The sequence below is a fragment of the Cyprinus carpio genome, chromosome A18, assembly GCF_018340385.1.
Source record: "Cyprinus carpio isolate SPL01 chromosome A18, ASM1834038v1, whole genome shotgun sequence".
Classification (NCBI taxonomy): Eukaryota; Metazoa; Chordata; class Actinopteri; order Cypriniformes; family Cyprinidae; genus Cyprinus; species Cyprinus carpio.
In genome coordinates, this window is record NC_056589.1 from 5,333,660 (window position 1) to 5,357,124 (window position 23,465).

At 35.8% G+C, this 23,465-nt stretch overlaps 1 protein-coding gene across 5 annotated transcripts in view; it reads right to left on the reverse strand.

Annotated features, from left to right (window-relative positions):
- LOC109073191 (kinesin-like protein KIFC3) overlaps nt 1–23,465 on the reverse strand; it is a 39,898-nt gene that overhangs the window by 1,821 nt on the left and 14,612 nt on the right. For 4 of the 5 annotated variants that reach the window (XM_042774857.1, XM_042774855.1, XM_042774858.1 and 1 more), the window contains 19 exons: nt 23,091–23,239; nt 19,171–19,378; nt 18,372–18,487; nt 18,042–18,107; nt 16,797–16,919; nt 15,701–15,925; nt 14,682–14,855; nt 11,854–12,001; nt 9,650–9,780; nt 9,448–9,559; nt 9,157–9,338; nt 8,968–9,072; nt 7,811–7,941; nt 7,221–7,344; nt 6,068–6,197; nt 5,750–5,979; nt 4,738–4,890; nt 2,809–2,935; nt 2,542–2,588 (listed from right to left, as the gene is read on the reverse strand). In XM_042774857.1, coding sequence (XP_042630791.1) covers nt 2,542–2,588; nt 2,809–2,935; nt 4,738–4,890; nt 5,750–5,979; nt 6,068–6,197; nt 7,221–7,344; nt 7,811–7,941; nt 8,968–9,072; nt 9,157–9,338; nt 9,448–9,559; nt 9,650–9,780; nt 11,854–12,001; nt 14,682–14,855; nt 15,701–15,925; nt 16,797–16,919; nt 18,042–18,107; nt 18,372–18,487; nt 19,171–19,378; nt 23,091–23,239 — 2,681 coding nt within the window. The remainder of the gene's footprint in view (nt 1–2,541; nt 2,589–2,808; nt 2,936–4,737; nt 4,891–5,749; nt 5,980–6,067; nt 6,198–7,220; nt 7,345–7,810; nt 7,942–8,967; nt 9,073–9,156; nt 9,339–9,447; nt 9,560–9,649; nt 9,781–11,853; nt 12,002–14,681; nt 14,856–15,700; nt 15,926–16,796; nt 16,920–18,041; nt 18,108–18,371; nt 18,488–19,170; nt 19,379–23,090; nt 23,240–23,465) is intronic. The other variant, XM_042774856.1, reaches the window with a different exon arrangement.

The window sequence follows — 23,465 nt, forward strand, 5'->3', positions numbered from 1 at the left end:
AGTGCATTTCATTCTGAACAGATGCATTAACATTAACATGTTGCTTGTCAAATATTTTCACATTGAATATTCATCTTGTTTTATCAGAAGGCAGCTTAGAACAGAGCTACCATAATCAGTACTGAACATTTCTGTGAATCATTTATCCTCACATGATAACAGATAAAGGGATAGTTAACCCAAAAATGAAATTTACTCACCCTCAAGCTATCCTAGGCGTCTATGACTTTCTTTTTTCAAACGAATGCAATTGGAGTTATATTAAAAAATGCCCTGGCTCTTCCAAGCTTAATAATGACAGCAAAGGGAGATTTTGAAGCCCAAAAAAGTGCATCCATCCATCATAAAAGTACTCCACAGCTCCAGGGGGTTAATAAAGGCCTTCTGAAGCGAAGCGATGTGTTTGTGTAAGAAAAATATCCATATTTAAAACTTTATAAACCATAATCTCTAGCTTACACTAACTGGTACGCATGTACACAAGAGAGTGTTGTTCCAGCGGAGGATGTAGGACGTAACCATTCACTGCTATTATAAAGCTAAGAAGAGCCAGGACATTTTTAACCATAACTCTGACTGTATTCGTCTGAAAGAAGAAAGTCATATACACCTAGGACGGCTTGAGGGTGAGCGGGGTCATTTTAATTTTTGGGTGAACTATCCCTTTAAATCATATTTGTCACAAGAATAAACAGTATCCTCTGTCACCACCACAGTGCAGCCCAGCCAATCAAAAGCAGAGCCGTAGGTGAAGATATAAAAACAACAAAAATATTTTCACCACTATCTCTCTCACACACACTTAAAGACAAACAGTGAACACAGTGCACAGTTGCAAAAATCACAAGACAATTGACATAAATCAACTGGACAAATACAGTAAAGCTTGTACAAGGCCAAACAAAACTAAAAAGACAAGAACAAAACAGCAGCTGATATCAATTTACACACACACACACACACACACACACACACACACACACACACACACACACACACACACACACTAGAGCTTAGATCGGGCCCAACAAATCAAGCCCGACCCTACCCGAGCCCGAGCACGTTGTGTCCGAGCCCGGCCCGGCCCGACACGTTCACTGTAATTATGAGCCCGAGCCCGATATAAACCCGACCATTTTTAATATGTGGGCCGTTATAACCAGGGGCGGCGCCAGATTTTTTTTTAACGCAGGTGCTGCTGTGCTACATCATTTAGGCTACAGGGGGAGCTGCGCAATTATATATGTATTATATAAATACTATTAATAAATGAGCAAAAATTGGCCACTCAATATTAAATATTCAATTATTTTAATTATCATAATTAAAGTTTTAATTTTATTAAATTGAACAAGCACAACATTCAGCATTCAATTAAATATTCTTAAAGATTAATTATTATTAATAATGTTACTTCAAAATATTGTTATTTCAACATAATATGTGTGTGAGCAACAAGCAAGATGTGACTTTGTAAATTCGGTGAGTTTTAAATGTGTATGTGTGACCGTGGCGCGCCGGCGCCTCCATGTCATTATTTTATTGTCTGCTATATTGCTTTTTTATGTATTAAATCCAGGCAATTGGTTGATGAAAAATGTATTAAAAATTAAGATACAATTTATACTAAACGAAATTCACATTTAAAGAAAAAATCTTTCTTCAAAACAAAACTTAAACTTGAAACTAAATGTGCTTATTTAATGGCTAAAACACGTATGCTACTACAGACTCTTTTGTACAAATTGCAGCACATTCATTTAATTCTGAATTTTGCACATGTAAGTTGAAAGGCATTTGTTTGTGCATAGTAACATATCTGTAACATTTATCAAGTTCATAATTGTGCGTGCATTTTTTTATTATGATCTTAATGAATAATACGACAAGGAAGAAGCATGTAAACTGCGTTGTTTGTTTATTCAGATATAACTGATGGATCGTAAATGAATCTGAAATTCCGAATGAAGAAACGTAAAAAATAAAAATAAAAAGATAAACAGTGAACAATGATGAACACAGAAAAAAGATGGCCTAGACCGGTTTTTTTTTTTTTTTTGCTGTCCATAGGCAAGCAGCGTGCCGCATTTTTATGCACGAGACAAAGCCAACACATATGTTGTCACTCCCCACGACTAGTTTAAACTGTTTCCATACCTCCGATTTTTCCTCCAAACTTGCTCAAAGTTAATTCTCCTGTTTTAATTTTTTTTCTTTGATTCTTCAAGCTCCATGTGGCACTTAAGCTACTGAATAGTACAGCACGCACAGCAGGTGTGATGCGTCACGCGTGCGAGACTGCGAATGCGAGTGGACGAGACGCTGCGCATTTATCAAGGGCCCGACCCGACCCGGCCCGAGGACGGTTGCGGGAAATATCGGGCTCGGGCAGAGAATCTAAGCTCTAACACACACACACAAAGCTTCCTGGGTTTAAAGGCGCTGTGTTAGATGGATGGGCGTTGACGAGGTGACACTTGGGGCACCATGCCATGCTGAGCAGTTCATGCCAAGCGACCAACCACATAAAACCCCACCTACCTGCCCACTGTCCCCAACCAATGGGCTGCTTCTGTCTACCTGTCTATCTGGAAACCAACCAATTACAGCGTCACAATGCAAAGAACAGACGTCCCCTTCACACAGTGTGACCTGTACTCAATGCTCCACGTCAGATGCTATATTTATCAAGGGTGTGTTTATGAGATTAATGGATTATTATATCAGAGTCTTATATAAGCAGGTATCTCTGCATCATGTGACCGTTGGTTTTACAGTGAAACTGTGGGTGTTTTTCTCTTTGCTCACCTGTGGACAGCTGACTGTGGGATCTCCGTCGGGTTGTGGGGGTTTTAGAGGTGGAGGAGAGGGCTGAACTTGCACTGCTAGCCCTTGAGATGGGGAGCGGCACAGGGGTCACGGGCGGAGAATCCAGCTACATGAGAAAAACAAAGATTATTTTGTAATATGACCTGCATTTGTAGTGCCCTAGGAAATCAGTTGGATGTTTTCCCAAACTTTTTTTTTTCTTCTGGATTCCAGTGTAATGGTTAAATCAAATTGGCTACTTAAAAAGCATGTCTTATTAACTGAAACCATGAAACTTATACAATTTAACAATTTATTAAAAGTTTATTTGAAAATTAATTATTAATAATTTTAGAGCCATGTGAAATCCATTTTATTTTTTTCCCAAATTCCATCTTATTTTCCCCACATTCTGTGTTTTACATTTTAATTTTTAGTTTTAATAGTTTAATTAAATTTTAATCAAAAAGCACGTCTAAATAATTTATTAAAAGTTTAACAAAAATACATTTTCGGGTCTTCACGATTATTTCTGAAAATTTTATTCTGTTCTGTACGGAAGAGGATTAGGGCCAAGCAATAATAAAAAAATAAAACCATCTCGAGATTAAAGTCATTATATTGCTAGATTAAATCGTTAAATTTCGAGGGGGAGGATCGAGAAAAAAAGTCGAAATACAATCTTGAGAATAAACTCATGAAATATCGAGAATAAAGTCGTTGTGTTTCGCGATTAAACTCGTTAAATTTCGAGAAAAAAAGTCGAAATACAAACTTGAGAATAAACTCATTACATTACACGCCATTAATGGCAATGCCGTACGGTTTTAATTTATCATAGCTGTCCAAGTGCCAGAGTGCATTTGGGTGAAGCCAGCGATAACCTTGCATTTGTCCTCTGGTTGTCATTTCATGTTGGACAAAAGCGAGTAGCCTACATCGCGCAAATTGGACTGATTTTTTTTCTTCTACCTTGCATTTGACCGCTTGCAAATTCACTTTAAAGTTCGTGTGCTAATTATTATTGTGTCATAATTAGCTAAAGTTTATAGTATTTCTTTGTTACTGAAAGATATAGGCTATGCAATGAACACTGATCGAATGCGTTATTCTCTACATTTCATTTCGACTTTTTTTCTTGAAACACAATGACTTTATTCTCGAAATTTAATGAGTTTATTCTCACGATTATTTCGACTATTTTTCTCGAAATTTAACGAGTTTTTTTCTCGAAACACAACGACTTTATTCTCGAAATTTGAGTTTATTCTCAAGATTGTATTTCAACATTTTTTCTCGAAATTTAACGAGTTTTTTCTCGAAACACAACGACTTTATTCTCGAAATTTAATGAGTTTATTCTCAAGATTGTATTTAGACTTTTTTTCTCGAAATTTAACTAGTTTAATCTCGCAATATAATGACTTTAATCTCGAGATGGTTTTATTTTTTTATTATTGCTTGGCCCTAATCCTCTTCCGTAGTTCTGTAATTGAAAAATGTATTAACATTTTTAAAATAATAGGGCCTTATGAAATGTTCTGTTTTTCAGAAATTCTGTGTTTTGTTGTCGATTTTAATTGTTCTGGATTTATGATACAAATATATTATCTAAAACAGCATAAAACATTAACAATTTAATTAAGCTTTTAAAACAATGTAAATCAAATGCCAATTTAAACAAAGTGCAAAAAATATATTGGGTTGAAATTTGTGTTGCTTATGTAAGAACCACAGTTAAATTTTGTAAATGAGTTTTTCACACATAAATGACAGTATAAATATGAACAGGAGAGGAGGAAAAGTGGAATAATGAGTGCATTGTGACCACTGCATTAGTAACAGAAGGAAAGTTGTGGGTGAGGTCTCAAAGACGTTGTTGTTTTCAGACATGAACACTTGAGGATGTGTGTGTTTGTGACGCTGTACCTCCACGCCGTCATGAGTTGGAGAGGAGGATGTAGAGGAGCTCTCTGCTTGGCGGCGTGAGGAAGACGAGGGCCCGATCTCAACAGACCGAACACGCTGAGCGAACTTCAGAGAGCAAACCGACTCACTGACGTTACTCTCTAGAGGAGACACCTGAGATACAGAGAGGAGAATCTCACAGTTGTGACAAAGAATGATCAGCTGCACACTAAACTAACATGATGTAGGTAGAACGTTTTGTAATCTTGTGATTAGAATCATAAGGAATTGAAGTAATGTGGTTCCAAATTGAGAACTACTTAGTAGTGATTCCATCAATGATTCTTATAAAAACCCCAAAATGTGTACATTTTCCGAGCAATCGAGACTTTGAGGCATTATGTGGAAACATTTAAAGTGGCAGTGCCTTCAGCTTTAAAATCTTATTATATTTCTGTTTAATATTACCAATATTTGGTTACTGTAAATGCCTTATATTACAAAATTAAGACATGCATTAGAGACACTATACAGTTTGAGATGAAATACTAATGTCCCTCTAAATAAATATACATTTATTAAGAAAGCATTTGCACGACTGTTACTTGTTGTGTTGTGTTGTGTCTATTGCTTGCTCAAATTACATAGATTAATTTGGGTTAACAGAGAGCCATAGAAACGCATAATTCTGAGTAGAACATCCCCGCTTGTCATCAAGTACGACATGCCATAAATTGTGCATTAAATGACCAGGAACATTTATTAAGAAACTTAATCGATTTTGATTTCATTTCATATTTAATACATCAGACTTTACGATTCCGTAAGCCGACAACAGAGTTTGTTTTGCATTTGAGGGTTTCATTAGTGATTAGCATGAAACAACAGGAGAGCGTGTGCACAAACTGCTTAAAATACCTTGAATGCTCATGCTGTACCAAGTACAGTCTTTATCCCTAAATCCATTCTAATCCACTCAAAATGTGTGGAGGTTTAAAGTAAGCCTCTCTCCATTATAACCCTGCTGACACACCTGCACCATCATGAGGGTCTTGCTGTCGCCGCTGAGCGAGTCCTGCAGCAGGTACGTGAGACGTGAGTTCCTGAAGGGCACGTGCGAGTGTTTGGAGCGCAGGGCGTTGATGACGTCGCCCAGCGCAGACAGTGATTTGTTGATACACTGAGCCTCGCGCAGACGGCTGCCCTCAGCGCCGGATTTGGTGATCCGCTCGGAACCAGCCAGATCCACCAGATTGAGCTTACCTGCAAAAATAAAGAAAAAAAGAGATGGTTTCATAATTACATTTCAGTTATTTGTGTGTGAGGCAGTTTACATGAACTGTGTGTGTACCTGAGGTACGGTGGCCCGTGGAAGAGTTGAAACCTGCCACTGTGACGATCAGCAGAGCGTGAGAGCGAGAGCTGTGCTCGTTTAGATTAGTGCACGCTGTCGCCCTGTTCATGTGACCCAGGTCAAACACCTGCAGGGTCAAAGGTCAGCGGGTACAAATAATGAATTAAACTGAAATGGGTTGATGCTCGTCTCTATGACAGACCTTGCACTGAAACACTGATCACTGAATTTTGAATACCTTTGAATTACCATCACAAGGAATTAACACAATACTAAATAACTGTCCTTGTTAATCTACAGTAATTACAGTGAATTATGCATAATTACAAGCAACTAATCTTAAACCAAACTATAATCCTAACCTTATAATAAGTACATGTTGTTAATTAATATTACTCAGTAATTAATTGTATAATAACACTGTAACAAGGACATCTTAACCCTGTAAAATCGGAAATAATAATCAGAAATGTTTATCTTTTTTTAAATGTTTAAAAGGAAAAGCTTCTCAAAAGGCTGATGTATCATATTTGATACTCAGATATTAATATGATTTCTATAAAATAACTATGTATTGATAATCAAGTAAACCTAAGCTGCTTTAGTCCAGTTTAAGTGTTCATCTTGAAATATTACTAACAATATTAAAAAGTTATTCTTACTGTACATTTACTTTATAAAAATTATTTTCAAAGCAAAAAGACACAAGAACCACAAGCAGAAGGGGGCTTTTTTTAAAATAATTATACTCAACGGCCTTTTAATTGCTAAAAAAAAAGAACTATCAATCAGATGATACTGTGTATAATGGTTTTTCAGCAAAGTTTTGATAATTTATAGGCCTTAGAAATGTGCTTATCATATCTGATAAAGACTTTATAGGCTTAAAATAAAGAGTAAACAAATATTTCATAACTGTATTGTTAACTGTATTAACTTCTTTCACAATTTTCAGAGCAGATTAGCTACAGACATGCTTCACTTTGTCTGGTCAGACAAAACAAGCCAAGACAAATCGGCCTAACAAGAAAACTTTTTGTTTCTTTACCCAGGAAATAATATTTTGTTATCTACGGTGGTGAAATTTGTACATTTGAAGTGTGAAGTGACGACAGCTAGCATAATTCTGGTTGGATGCTGTGAGCTTCACCTTGTTAATGTCCTCCACGCTCTCCACGGTGAACTCCGTGAGTCCTGGCACATACAGCTGTCCGCTGCCGTCTGGACACATCTTTATATCCAGCTTCTCACTGGGATTGTCGCCCAACAGATTCCTGTTGGAATCAGATAAATACAAATGAATTCATTTTATCTGCTGAAAATTTAAAGTGGGGAACAGATTAATATTACGCAGACAATCTGAATCAGAACATACACATCTGTTCAACTTACACAACACAGCAGGAGGCATGATGGGAAAAGTGAGGAACAGGGTGAGCAAACAGACAGTGCAGGGGGAAATGCGTGACGTGTGATCTGTTAATGTCTTACAGATGGCCGGAGAGATTTTAAATCTAATCTGTTTTTACATAACTGCTGACCGGCAGAATCTGTGGCAGGTCACACACACTTCACTGTGACATTGGGACAATTATATAAAAGAGTGCTGAATATGCTGCAGTGATGTGCATGTCACACTGAAAGCCCTCCTGTAGAGCATTTGATCATCATCATCATCATCATCATCATCTCTCCCTCCTGCTGTCAGTGTGCAGCTTTACTTGAGTCTGTGTTTCTCACCGAAGTGTCTCGTTGTAGATTTCCACCATGCTGACGGTGATCTTATAGTCCCAGTCAGGCTTCTTCTCAGACACTTCAGAGAAGAGCAGCCGCAGAGCACGCTGGTTGATGCCAGGGTCTTCAGGGACACCCTACATGAAACACAGAGACATGAGAGGCTGACACGAAAATTACATAATCAACGTTAAGGCTGATAGTTGATAAATGGCTCATCTTAAGATTCTATGGTGTTTTTTTTTTAATAATTTAAATAAAATTGGTTTAAATGTAGGTAACACAACAATGATGTTTAACAGTATGAATAAATGATATTCATTTTGAGATTTTTTAAAAGATTACATTTAACAGGGTTATTGAACTACACCAATAATAATAATAATAATAATAATAATAATAATAATAATAATAATAATAAAAACGACATTAGCGTTAAAAACTATTTCTAAAACTATCATATCTATTTCAAATTAATTAGAAAAAAATGTCCACAAAAATTTTTCAACACTGAAAATAATCAAAAAATATTGCTTGAGCAGCAAATCAGCATATTATAATGATTTCTAAAGGATCATGTGACACTGAAGACTGAAATAATCGTTTTGCATCATAGGAATAAATTGCATTTTAAAATATATTTAAATAAACCATTATTTTCATAATTCTATTTTGTAAAAATCACAATATTACTGTATTTTTGATCCAATAAATGCAGTCTTAAGTGAGCATAAGAAACTTCTTTAGAAATACAGGATCAAAAAAAAAAACTTCAAATGCAACTATTTGACAAATTTAAAAGGGACAGACATCATGGTCAATAAAAAGTACTGTTACAGTGTGAAAATGAATAATAAAATACGGTTTTATATTATAAGACAGTACAACAAAAACCTCTAAATAATATTAAATATTAATTAACACACACAATAAATCCCACTATATAAATAATTTAGTTTAAATATATTTTTTGTTACACTTTAAGGTGTTCTTGTTACACAAATGACTGTTATTACTAAAATTGGTAATGTGTAACAAGTTAAGCTGTAAACAAAGTTTAAAGGTCACACAAAAATCTTAAGGTCCTAACGAGCTTGGTTTACTTTACAGACAATATATTTCTTTTTTAGTTTGAGAGTGAAACTTGGGAACATGTTATGTACCTCCATAGTATAGGTCTTTCCAGAGCCGGTCTGCCCATAGGCAAAGATGCATACGTTAAAGCCATCAATACAGGAAGTGACCAGAGACTGCACTTCCTGGAACACCTGTCCAATCACAGGAGAGGGACTGTGATATAATAACTGATAAAGGAAATACATCTGTATGAGAAAACTAGTTCAGGCACTAACCTCCTCCTGAGTGGCCTGAGTGGGAAAGACTTTGTCAAGTTCAAAGGTCATGAGCTTGCCCTTATTGGACAAGTAGAGAACAGCATCATCATCAGGGTCAAAGGTCACTTTGTTTTTGGTGTCAGCAGCGTCTGTTTCTCCAGCACATACGGGACGTACTCGGCACAACACACGAATGTTTCCTGAAAAACAAGATCATGAAGTCTTTATAATCAGAATGTATAATTTCACTGCATGAAAACACATAAATGAATCGAACCACACAATTCCCAGAAATCTTTGCAGTCTCACCTTTGAGGCGCACCAGTTCATTGTGGCATTTCTTCCTCAGGTTCATCTCCCGCTTGTATTTGCGCAGCAGCTCTTGGTTTGCACTGCTCACCTCTCCAATCACCTGACAGATCTATAATCACAGACGGACAAACACGAGCGCTTGAGTTGAGGAGCTGCAGTCAGGCTGAAGTGTTTGTGAGCTCGGACGCCATGCGCTCACCTCCTGCTTTGCCTCGGTGATGGCTTTCTCCAGCATGTAAGGGAAGTCCTGCACCTGTCTCTTCAGACAGTTGTAATCACAGGTGAGGGTCCTCAGGGCCGGCTGCAGCGTCAGGAGGTTCATCCGCACACCTGTTGGACATAATCAAAAGACAAAAATAATAAACTATATAAAATGAAAAATAAATAAAATATATCAAGTGAAGAATTTTTAAGAAACATGAATATTTTTTATAGTTTGTCAAGATTAGAAAATATATAAAAAAAAGATAATATATATATATATATATATATATATATATATATATATATATATATATATATATATATATATATATATATATATATATATATATATATATATACACACATACATATACACATATATACACACACACACACATATATACATACATACATATATATATAGAAAAAATTTAATTCGATTATTCAGTAAAAATATTACATTAACACAATTGTTGCACTATATTTAAATGAGTAATAAAATATGGCACAATAATAACAATAACAATTTTTTACATTACTACATAATTTTATATAAAAGACAGTTCAACAAATATAACTACAATATGCCAAATACTGTAGTTTAAATATATTTCCTGGTTGTTTTATTTTAGGTGTCCTTGTTTCAATTTAATTACACAAATTAGTACTGAGTAATATTAATTAACAACATGTACAATTATAGGGTTTGGTTTATGGTTAATTGCTTGTAATTGTGCATAATTTACTGTTATTACTACGTGTAATATGTTTAACAAGAACATTAAAGTAATAAGAATATAAGGGGAAACATTATTTAAGGGATAGTTCACCCAAAAATGAAAATTTGATGTTTATCTGCTTAGCCCGAGGACATCCAAAGATGTAGGTGACGTTGTTTCTTCAGTAGAACACAAACCAAGATATTAACTCAAACTGTTGCAGTCTGTCAGTCTTATAATGTAAGTGGATGGGAATCACGGCTAAAACATACAATAAAAAAAAATATAATATTAAAAAAAAAAACAACACACAAAACCAAATTAAACCCTGCATCTCGTGACGATACATTGATGTGTAAAGACACAAAACGATCGGTCTGTGCAAGAAACTGAAAAGTATTTATATCGTTTTTTAGCTATGATGCAATGTCCAAACTGCTAGAACTCTCCTGAGCGCGTCCTCCTATGCGTGTTCTCAGCAGCAGGCGCGTGAGGTGTCGTTGTCTTCGTCTTCTTGCTTTATGGTGGATCGCAGACTTATAAGTGCATTATCGCCACCTATCTCTCAAGTGGACCACTGACACTCCTAATTGAGATTGTAAATAACGTGTCAATGGTCCACTTGTGAGATATGTGGCGGTAATGCACTTATTTTAACTGTCCAAACAACACTGCTAAAAACTATGGGGGATCGGGCTTTTTCTTCTTTGGCTCCTAAATTGTGGAATTCCCTGTCCTCTGAGAATAGGAATGCAGAATCCCTTAGTATTTTTAAATCGTCCCTTAAAACTTACTTTTTAGGGTAGCTTTTATGTGATTCATGTGATTACTTCATTTGTTACTATATTGGGTTTTTATTTTATTGTTTGGTTAGTTTTTTACTGCCTGCACTGTTATGTGTCTTTTAATTTCATATTTTTTATGTAATGCACTTTGAGATGCTACTTTTAAAGGCGCTATATAAAATAATGTTTATTATTATTTTTATTATTATTATTAAAAGTCTGCGATCCGATTCGTTAGTTCTAGCAGTTTGGACATTGCGTGAATCAGAGGTAAAAAACAATATAAATACTGTTCAGTTTCTTGCACAGACCGATCGTTTCATGTCTTTACACATCAGTGTATCGTCATGAGACGCAGGGTTTCATTTGGTTTTGTTTGTGTACTTTTTTTTTTAGTTTTATTGTATGTTTTAGCCGTGATTCCCATTCACTTACATTATAAGACTGATAGACTGCAACGGTTTGAGTTCAAAATCTTTGTTTGTGTTCTACTGAAGAAACAATGTCACGTACATCTTGGATGCCCTTGGGGTAAGCAGATAAACATCATATTTTCATTTTTGGGTGAACTATCCCTTGAAAATCCTATTTTTCCTAAAATTTGTTTCAAAAACAATATAATTTCTTGATTACTTGTTTTTTTTATTTTTTATTTGAGGGTGAAACACGACGTGGACTCAAACACATGGTTTCACCTGCTAGGTTCTCGTGGACGGCCTTCATCTCACTCTCGGCTCTGATGAAAGCTTCCTCGATCACTCGGTTCTTCTCCTCCTCCAGACTCTGCATCTCTGCTTCCAGCTGACCCTGAGCTCTCTCCATCTCACCTTCATACACCAGGATCTAACACACACACACACACACACACGCACACACACACACACACACACACACACACACAGACAGTACTGTCAACAAAAGACTGTGTCACAGAGCTCATAAGTCCTATGCAAATAGTAAATGTTTTAAATGAGGAATTACATAAGGTATTATAAAGGAGCTTTTACAATGACAGAGATCAAATCGGCAACACACTGTATTATTGGTTGCTTGTAAGCTGTATACCCAACTGTATCAAGATCACTGTCAGTGTAAAGACCCATTTACAGGTTCTGGTGACTGATTTGATCTACTTTCCGTCTTATTGCTAAATCATCATAAAACAGATCAACATCACAGATGATCAGAGGAGCACAGATATCTTGCGCTCCACCTTATTTAAATAAAATGGCTTTACTTCTGACCAACACATCAGAAACCCGTCATGAACTACTAACCAGAGTCATTAGATAGACTGATCTAATGCAGTTAGGTAAGTGAAAGAAGACCTGTGGGGTGGGTGGAGGGCTGTTGATCACACATGGGAAGGGCACCTGGGGTCACGCACTATCAAAACATATGAAGTAGGGACGGGCGATATACTGGTAGACACGATTAAGCGGTAGAAATTTGTCAACTAGTGGAGATTTAGAACACAGTAAACACAGTAATTTAGGTATTTAGTGAAAGCAAACAGCGGAGAAAGAAAACATGTGTAATAATACAGTATATTGGACGCGGGCAGCTCTTAAAGTGACAGCAGTCTAATGTTCCTGCTGTCTGTCATTCATGTTAATCCAACAACAAAAGAGAGAAAATCTCTCACTGCTCTTGACTAAATCACTTTTGTAACTTTATTAAGAAGAAATACATATTTAATTTACACAGTGAAAAATATGCAGTGTTTTATACATTTGTTACTTTATACAATGTAGCATTTCTAATTTATTGGTTCTACTATATATTTTTTGTCCTATTCCTATGTAATTAGTTTCTTATTATTTAATCGTTGACAGTTTACTTGTCTTCAGTGAGCCAGAGTTTTTTTTTATTTTTTTATTTAGGCTAGTATTAGTTTTTTTTGTGATAGTAACACTGGTGACAAGAATTATCAAATTTCTATGGTATCAAAAATTTTGATATCATAAAGTGCTTATTTAAAGCTTGTATCGTGATTTAAGATTTTGGTTATATCACCCACCCCTAATATGAAGTACACAACAGGGGTGACATCAACTATTTCACAGTAAGTTACAGGATTACTACTGCATGTAGAATAAATTATAACCCTGAAGGGAACGTGAGCGCATTACTCTGCAAAATTTCAGGGCTTTATAGGTCAAAAATGAGCATGACTCAACAAGAATCTTCATTTTTGTTTAGCACTTAAAATAGGACAAAGTCTCTGGTAGAAGTCTGCTCACAGTAAATCACTTCCTATAATCACAGCTGGAATCTGACCCATGACATTTTTGACCCTTGACCCCTGCAGAGTAATCTGGACGACCTTGGATAGCCTGTGGGTGACCTCGGTGTTACCCCCACCCACCGCCTTGGAGAGCAGACCATTCAGACGGCTGCGGTCCGTGCTCAGCTGCAACGCAAGTGAAGAGAGAGAGCTGTGAACCTGCTCTGTCACGACACCGACATCACAGCAGCCAGAAACTAGAGCCTCATGATTTTCATAATGCAGAAAAAAAAGACAGAATCACGGAATACAGTAATGAAAATCGAATTTACAGTATAATGCGGAATGTTACAGAATGTGTCAAAATTTGGATAAATAAATCAAAAGTAGGACTGTACAATTAATCAAGTAGCCATATGGACCAGTGTCTGTGAGTGTCTCTGTGTGAATGAGTGCCGCAGTCTTGTCTTCTGCACACACTCAAGCAGCACACGTAATGCTTGTAGGGTTTTCAGCATCTGCTGTCTCATGAACACAGGACCTTCATCTCCAGAGGTGCTCTGAGAGTCACTTCACCAGCATTTCACCATTTCATTTGATAAAAACTATCATCAGATACACAAAGAAACTCAAAGGTCTTCACTTCAACCAGCCAAAATAAAAGTTTGGTTTAACTTGAAATTATGACAGAAATATATTACTACTGTACAGTAGTATGTACTTTTCAAACTAATAACAAAATAAAAAACACAGTTTGTTATTTTTTTTTTAAGGAATACAACACAATATATATATTTTTCATTTATGTTTTAATTTAAAACTTAAAGCAAACCTCTGTTGTGCAGCACTTCCTTTGCCAAAAAAAGGATTGTTTCAAATTTCATTTCATTTCACTATGCAAGATTAATTAAATTGTTAGCTTTATGCATTCATTTGATTACCACCATTTTTGCTAAACATGTATTAAATGATAAAACCCAGATTCTGGAAAAATGTAATTTCAGAAAAAATAAAGAAAAACTAATTTCAGAGAGTAATAGCCTATTATTGTTTACATTTTAATTAAATTGTTAAAGTCCTTTTTATTCATTTTTTTTAATTAAACCATTAAAATGAAATCCAGTAAATTTTAAAATGAAAACACAGAATTTGGAGGATTTTTTTTTTAAGGATTTCATAGGGTCCTCTTAAACTTATATCAAAATAACTGGCTTATGAGAAGACATGAGATCATCATTTGGCCACATGATAATTCAGGAGATTCAAAACAGTGCACACAGGAAGTGAGTGTGGTACCTGCTGGCGGAGCTGACTGCTGCTTCTCTGGGACTCGTGGAGCTGCTGCTCCAGCTCTCTGAGGAGCTGCCTCTGAACACTCAGCTGCTCCTGCAGTGCCTGGTTATGGGCCTGGGCCTCTATTAAAGCCTGCTTACTCTGGGCTGACTCCACTTCAACCGTCTTGGTCACATACTGCAGGAAGAGTGAGAAACAGACACATTAAATCACTTTAATTAGGAAAAGTGCATCTTGTTTTTGGCCACCAGCAGTGAACCAACATTGGGTATTGTGTAAATGTGAATCCAAAATGTAGGGAGAATATGTGTAAACCGGAGTGGTAATGGAGGTGACTATAGAAAGGTTAAATACATTTGACTGGCTGAGTGAGTAGGTGAACATTATTTGTATAGAGAAAGTGTGATATCAATAATGACAACTGACAGATTTGGGTAAATCTGTATTGGACTATATGGCAATGTGATCATATTATACCTTTTTTATTGTTTATTTACTCATTTCCTTTAATGCTTTTAGGTTACCATCACTGGAGTTTTTCGATTACCTTATATTACTTTATTATCAGGAACATTTTTCTTTGACACACTTTACAATATTTTGTGTCTACTTGGGTTAATTTAAATCCGCTGTACTGTTGTTTTCTTTCTAGGGGCCAAATGCAGTTTTAAGTGTTTACCTTATTTGAAAACTAAAATGAGAAAACTAATAAGAAAATGCAATTTCACACATTTACAAGACAAATTTTCTGCAAAAAGTCTCTATGATAGAAATTCAAGATTATATTTTGATAAAACATCCCCTGCATTCTCTGAAGGTCACATCAGTCAGCTGTATACGTCATTGAGGCTGTCTCATTTAAGAAAAATAAACATTACAATGCACAGCAAGAAAGAAATGTTAATAATTTAAGGCTCATATTTATGTTTTAGGTTACTTTTCTTAAATGAGAAATCCTCAATGACATATGCAGCTGACTAATTTGACCTCCGGAGGGCGCAGGGTTCGAAATGACGGCTCACCTTGACCTGCAGCGGCAGAGCAGCCTGGCGAGACAGAGTCTCCTCACCATCACGAAGCAGCTGGAGCTCCTGTCTGCGCTGTGCTGCCTCCTCTAACTGCTGCTGCAGCTGAACTATCACACCAGTCCTCTCCTGCACCTGCTGCTCCAGCGCAGCCAGTCGCCGCTCCTGCTCGCGGCACTCCTCGTCCTTACGACACAGCTCTCCACGCAGGGCCTCCACATCCTGAGAGAGATGGAGCATTACAGAACAGAAAATAAACAACTGTGAAACACAACTAAAATGTATTGCACAAGATTTATTTAAAGGGTTACTCCATTCCAAAATTAAAATAGTCATTAATCACTTACCCCCATGTTGTTCCAAACCTGTAAAAGCTTTGTTCGTCTTCAGAACATAATTTAAGATATTTTGGATGAAAACCTGCAGGCTTGAGACTGTCCCATAGACTGCAGAATAAATAACAGTGTCAAGGTCCAGGAAAGTATGAAAAGCATCGTCAGAATACTCCATCTGCCATCAGTGATTCAACCGTAACGTTATGAAGTGACGAGAATACATTTTGTACACAAAGAAAACAAAAATAACAACTTTATTCCTTTGCTCTGTGTCTCTCCAAATCAGCATAGCGCCATTTTGGCAATTCTGAGCAGTACACAGGCGGCTTACACTCTTCTGTGCGCTGATTTGGAGAGACACAGAGGAGAGGAATTATAAATAAAGTTGTTATTTTTGTTTTCTTTGTGTACAAAAAGTATTGTCGTCGCTTCATAATGTTACGGTTGAATCACTGATGGCAGATGGAGTATTCTGACGATGCTTTTCATACTTTCCTGGACCTTGACACTGTTATTTATTTGGCAGTCTATGGGACAGTCACAAACCTCCCGGTTTTCATCCAAAATATCTTAAATTATGTTCCGAAGACAAATGAAACTTTTACGGGTTTGGAACGACATGGGGGTAAGTGATTAATGACAAAATTTTCATTTTGGGATGGAGTATCCCTTTAAGCATCAAGTAATTATGCTGTCATTGTAGAAACAACCAATGGGATTGTATGTGAGGTTAAAGTGATTTCTGGCTGAGTGAGTACCTGGCTCTGGTGGCAGTGGCCGGTCGAGCAGGTGGTCTGGGACTGACTGGCCCTCAGCTCCTGTTTTAGCCGCTGGTTCTCACTCTCCAGCACCTCGAGCTGTTTCTCCAGATCTGTCGCCCCCTAGAAACACATATACATTTAATTAGCTGAATGAGGACTACTAATTATAATTACTATTGATAAATTCAAACCCAATCATTATACTACTGGTTTTGTCTGTGTAACTGGTATTATCCACACCCTCTAATATAAACCAATGGGGTGGGGAATTGAATTGATTTTGTTAATATATTTGGATCGGTTAATATGAGGAAATGTTTATTACAGTTATTACACTTACAGTACATACAGTATGTGTGCATTGCATATACATCTCTGGTCAGTAAGATTTATTCATTCTAACCAAGGCTGCATTTATTTGCTCAAAAATGCAGTATAAACAGTCATATAGTGAAATAATATTCCAATTTAAAGTAACGGTTTTCTATTTGACTCTATTTTAAAATGAAAATGTAATTTTCAGCATCATTACTCCAGTCTTCTATGTCACATGATCCATCAGAAATCATTATAATATGCTGACTTGGTGCTCAAGAAACATTTCTTATTAATATTAATGTTGAAAACAGTTTTTGCTGCTTAATATATTTGTGGAAGGGTGATTTTTTTTTCAGGATTATTTGATGAAATGTTCAAAAGGACAGTACTTATTTGAAATAGAAATCTTTTGTAACATTATAAATGTCTTTACTGTCACAATTGATCAATTCAATGAGTCCTTGGTAAATAAAAGTATTTTTTTTATTTACTTTTAAACGGTTGAGTAATTTAACAGCTCTTTTTAGGTAATGAATCGAATGTCCTGATTTTGTTAAAGAAAATCTATAAATTAAATAAATGAAATGTTAATAATTTTTCCAAAAGAGGATGAGGTTTTATTATATTTAGCTTTCTTCTGGGAACAAAGTTCCCAGTACAGTTATGTACACCCACACCCATCTCAAATTTGGATCAGTGCCACAGCTGTAAATCTTCCAGGGCTGAAGAAATAAATTCTAGAACAAAACTAGATCAGATCACCCTTCCCCTACCATCATGAAAATAAATCAGGTCAGCGTAATAAAGCATGAGCTCTTTATTAAACAATAGAAATGTGGTTCACTCAAGTGTGGTGACTTTAGCCCACCAGGATCAAGTGATTCATACAACAGTCTCCCCATCCCTAATAATTCAGTGTCTCACCAGCTCAGAGCGCAGTCTCTCCACCTCCTGCGTCTGATCCACTAGTTTCTCCTCCAGCTCCCTGACCTACAAAACCACAAACCAACAGCATTCAGCTAAATCCCTTTACAAAAATGAGTTTCATGCATCCACCCTCATGATGTATCGATCTATTTTAATCTAACCAGACAGAAACAATGAATATCAATGCATAAAAGGTCACAATACAGTATATGGTGGCTGAGGAATGTAAATGATCTGGTGGTGCTCTTGTGAGTCTGGCAGGAAAACTGTGTGTGTGTGTGTGTGTGTGTGTGTGTGTGTGTGTGTGTGTGAGAGAGAGAGACGTACCTGTGTGCGCAGCCCTGTAATAAGAGTGAGTTGTTCTCCCTCGCCTTTTTGCAGTTGCTCCTGTGAGGGAACTTTACTCACAGGCCTCTGTGTCAAAACACTAGAGCTCCTCACACCTACACACACACACACACACACACACACACACACACACACACACACACACACACACACACACGCACACACATACACCACAAGCAAGAAGCTTTTTCTAACTTTTAGGACACAAGAAATAAATAGATTTATTACAAATGTATTAATTTATAAAATATACAAAAATAATTAATAAATGAATAAAATGTACAGAAATATAAACTATTATAATTAAAATAAAAAGTCTAATAATAATAATAATTATTATTATTATTATTTTGTAATTATGTAACAGTTTCAAGTCCAACTTGCTTTTTTTAAATAACACTTCACCAAATAAATAAATAAAAATAAATAATAATAAATAAATACATAAAAAAATTATTTACTAAAACCTACTATTTTCATCTGAAAGCTCATATAACTTATTTTTGCCATACAAGCAGCTTTATATTTAAATAATATTATGGAATATATATATATATATATATATATATATATAATATATATAATAAATTTATATATATATATATCAATATATATACACACACATTCCATATATATTTCTAATAAATGTATAAAAATAAGATTCAAATGTTATAAATATAACATTTATATAATTTATAATAATAATAATAATATGAAAAATGACTAATTTAATTTACACTTATAGTCTCTACAATCTGAACCATTTCCTCTCTCTCACCTGTAGGTGACACAGCTTGGTTGAGCTGGCTGTCCTGCAGTCTGAGCTGCTCTTGAGGTTCTTGGTTAATGGATGAATGTTCCTCGTTCAGGTGGTTGTCTTGGTTGAGCTGGTGGTCGTGTGTCTGCAGTCGCTGTAGCAGGAGTCTTTTGGCAGAGTCTTCACTGCGCAAACGTGCCTGGAACTCACAGACTCTCTCTTGCAGTGTCTGCACAAACACACAAGAAACCATGAATGCCAGCCGTACTAAAGAACCTTACGCAACCTCAACTACGAGGGAAAAACTACAGCAGACAAACCAGAAGAACTTTTAAAGAGGAAAGGGGTAGGTAAGTAGGTTGATTTTCTCCCCCACAGAACTCTTCATGGGAATAAATAAATGAATAACAAGGCATCATTTACTCAACCTATGCATGTCATCCCTTACCCATATGACTTAATAAATTTAAGATAGATTTTTTTATTTATAATTTTTTTCATTTTATTCAAGTCACTCAGACTTTTTAGATATTAATTTTTCTCAGTTTTTTGGGGGGGCCACTGTACGATTTTGCAGTAACAGAGAGAAGGACATCTAAAAAATAATTGATCAACAGAATAATATTAAAAAAAAATCATACAAGTTTTGAATGAGAGTAAATGAGGACAAAATGAAACTATTCCTTTACCTTCACAGGTAAGAAAGCTTAATGGGCAAGTAGTAACTATTCCTACAGACAAACTTTTTTTTATGAAACCCAGATGACTTCAAAACCACTAACAGACGCATTTAAGCAAACAGGGTGGAACTATGCACATAAGTGACTTTACTGCAGTACAGTGTGCTTTGTGAAGTTGACGTCAGAACGAGGCAAAGTAGCTCACACAGCTAAACACAAAGAAAGAATCAGACATAGGCAGACATCCAGGAACAGGACAAAGTTACCTTCTGTACAGGTGAAATTGTGAGAAGGCAGCACAGAGACACACAAATAAAGAACGAGAGGGAAAAAAGGGGAGAAGAAAAGCATGAAAGCAAAAAGATCAGCGGCGTGACAATTATGGAAAACTTCTGAAACGGCAAATCAAACAAAATAACAACTCAACCTCAAATATCAGGAAAAATGTGCACATACCGACTCACTGAGATGAAGCTATACTTGAAGTCTTAAAATCCTGTATTTCAGTGATTCATTAGGCTGGAAATCATCGCACCTTTACAGGTAACACTGCCTGGTCACCACAGAGAGATCTAGAGAAGCACATACAAAGCTATCTCATGTCTAAACTATTGTTTGTATTGAGAAGAGCCATCAATGCATTGAAAAGCTGTGGCTGGGACACACCATACATGTGATCTCCATCCAATCAGATCTCTCCTGTGCTTATGGTATGTTGAAAAGACTGAAAACTCCAGCACACTCAAATCTCACTCTAGACTGTCCTTTTCAGAGAGGTTTATCAACCATTGGAGATCAATAAGAGGAGGGCTGCACTCTTAATGTATCACTAACTAACAGTGGATCATGTTTTGTAACTCCAGTCATATTTTGGGAGCAGGGACCGGTTTCACCAGCAGTGCGCAACTTAGCCTAGTTTTGACACAAAGGAGCACTAAAATACAAGTAATGCATTCACACAAGCCTCCGACTAGGAGTAATGTTTGGAATAAAATAACAGATTGATTGAATTGCATTTGTTTACTGTTGTTTTAATTGACTGGATTTATTCTTTTAAAGATTCAATATTTTTCAAATGTTTTGGATGATTAAAAGTTTGGGATCAGTAATGTTTTTTAAAGAAGTCTCTAATGCTCATCAAGACTGCATTTATTTGATCAAAAACAGAAAACAACAACAACAAAAAAAACAACAAAAAAACAAACAAAAACAAAACAGTAATCTTTTAAAATGTTATTACATTATAAAATAACGGTTTCTATTTTAATATCCTTTAACTTTTATTTCTGTGATTCAAAGCTTACCATCACATTACTCCATTTAGATTCAAAGCTGAATTACCATCAGTCATTACTCCAGTATAAAGTGTCACACGATCCTTAAGAAATCATTCCAATATACTGATTTATTATTATAATTATAATTGTTTACTTTTTTTGGATTATCTGATGAATAAAAAAAAAAAAAAAAGTAAAAAATAAAAAAAAAGAACAGTATTTATTCAAAATATAAATCTTTTCTAACATCATAAATCTTTGCTATAACTTCTTAATTTAACACAACCTCACTGAATAAAAGTTTTAATTTCTTTTATTCTTTACTTTACAGAGAGTTTACAACCATGTACCTTAAGAACAACTCTAAATGCAACCGAAAAAAGTACAGAATTAGTTACAACCTGGCTAGTATTAGTAGTCACTAAGCCTCCAGTGTGGACTTTATGTTCCAGTTTAAGCAAGAACTCATGAAGGGATGGTGAAACTCAACCCAAAATATCAGAGACTTATTAGGAACTTATTTTACTTCTAAGCAACCAATAAAAACTCACACAGCAACACACTGACACCGACTCTCAAACAGTGTCATGGTGGTCAAACACACTCACAATTTTCTTCAGAACATCAGTGGTCCACTTCACTGAACAAACAATCCTCCATTATCTTAAACTTTCCATTTAAAGCATAAAAATTAAAGGTGATTTTAGATCTGATCCAAACTAAGAAACAAGATCAGTGGATGAGCAAACAGCAGCCATTCTAAAAATCAAAGTGAAATGTGATTGGCCTGCAGATGTTGCCCTGAGGGATCTTACACTAAAACACACAGACCCCGTTGGTCATTTACAGAGAGCCTGAGTAACCAGCTCCTCTGAGAAGCTGATAACATTGTTTAAACAAAGAGCACAAAGGCAGTGCTGCCTGTTAGCTGTGACTTATTAACCCTGTGAAACCAATTACGCAAAGATCACACTGCTACAGAACAGACCAGTCACACAGAAACCAGCTCCTGATTGTAGTGATCTGGTGAAGAATGATTCAATCACAACACTTTATCACAGAAACACAGATGTTGAGCATTTAATGCATATGTATATAGTACCATTCAAAAGTTTGAGCTGGTGGCATGTTTTAATGTTTCTGAAACAAGTCTTTTTTGCTCACCAAGTCTGCATTTATTTGATTAAAAATAAGTAAAAACAGTAAATTTGTAAAATATTTTTACAACCTAAATAACTGTTTTCTATTGTAATGCATAGTATGTGTTAGGTATGTACACATGCGCAGTATGTGTTGATTTTAAAGGCAAGCGTGAACAAACATACACAACAATGGCAGAGTACATGGTACTGTTGTTGCTGCTCAAGAGTTTGCTAACGCTTCTTCAGCAGAGTGTGGATTTACTTCACCAATATTACAACCAACATCATAGATGCATCATATACAGCATATAATCGTCACTTCCCTACAGGTACTGTTTACTAATGAGGTGACAGCGCCAACTACTGGCCTGGCATGCGTAATACAGCATTTTTGGCCGTTTTTCGCAGATATGTGTAAACATGAATTGTTTTGTTGTACGTGAAACCTTTTAAAAATGCAAGGGAAAAACTTTTGACTACACCATTGCAAATGTAGCCTAAATGTCTTTACTTTTATTTTATCATATTAATGCATCCTTGCTGAATAAAAGTATTATTTAAAAAAATATATATATCTTACCCTAAACTTTTGAATGGTAGTGTAAATAGTCTACAGAGAATCTGAAAATAATGTATTGCAATATATCCCTAAACCTAGCTATTTGCAAATGTAACAGCGATGCTTGCCTATTTGAGCACAATTTACAATATTAAACTGCACAGATTCCTCCTGGATTTTAAACAAAGAACCACTGGCACTGACAAAAGTCTCAGAATGCTTAGTATGATCAATCACAATGGTTGTGTGCTCATCTTAGCAAACACCACTCACGGGGTCATACCTGTATGAGCAGCTGCTGCTGTTCTGAGGTGGCCGCTTCAGAGAGGTCAGAGGTCAAACAGTGGCGCTGAAGGACAGAGTTAGGCAACGAGAGGAAGGAGCTCTCCTCCTCACCATCACTCATCAGGATATCCACGGAACTTGCTGAAACTACAAAAAAGAGAATATTGTTAATTATTAATATTAAATAAAAAAAATTACTTAAAAAAATACTACAGTTGAAGCACTAAAAATAAAACAATAATAACTAAAACTACAGTACCAATTAATAAACACATATTAAAATAAAAAAAGTAAAAACTACAAAAGCACATAATGATTACTAAAATGTTACTAAACTAAAAATAAACGCTAATTCAAAATATTAATACATATT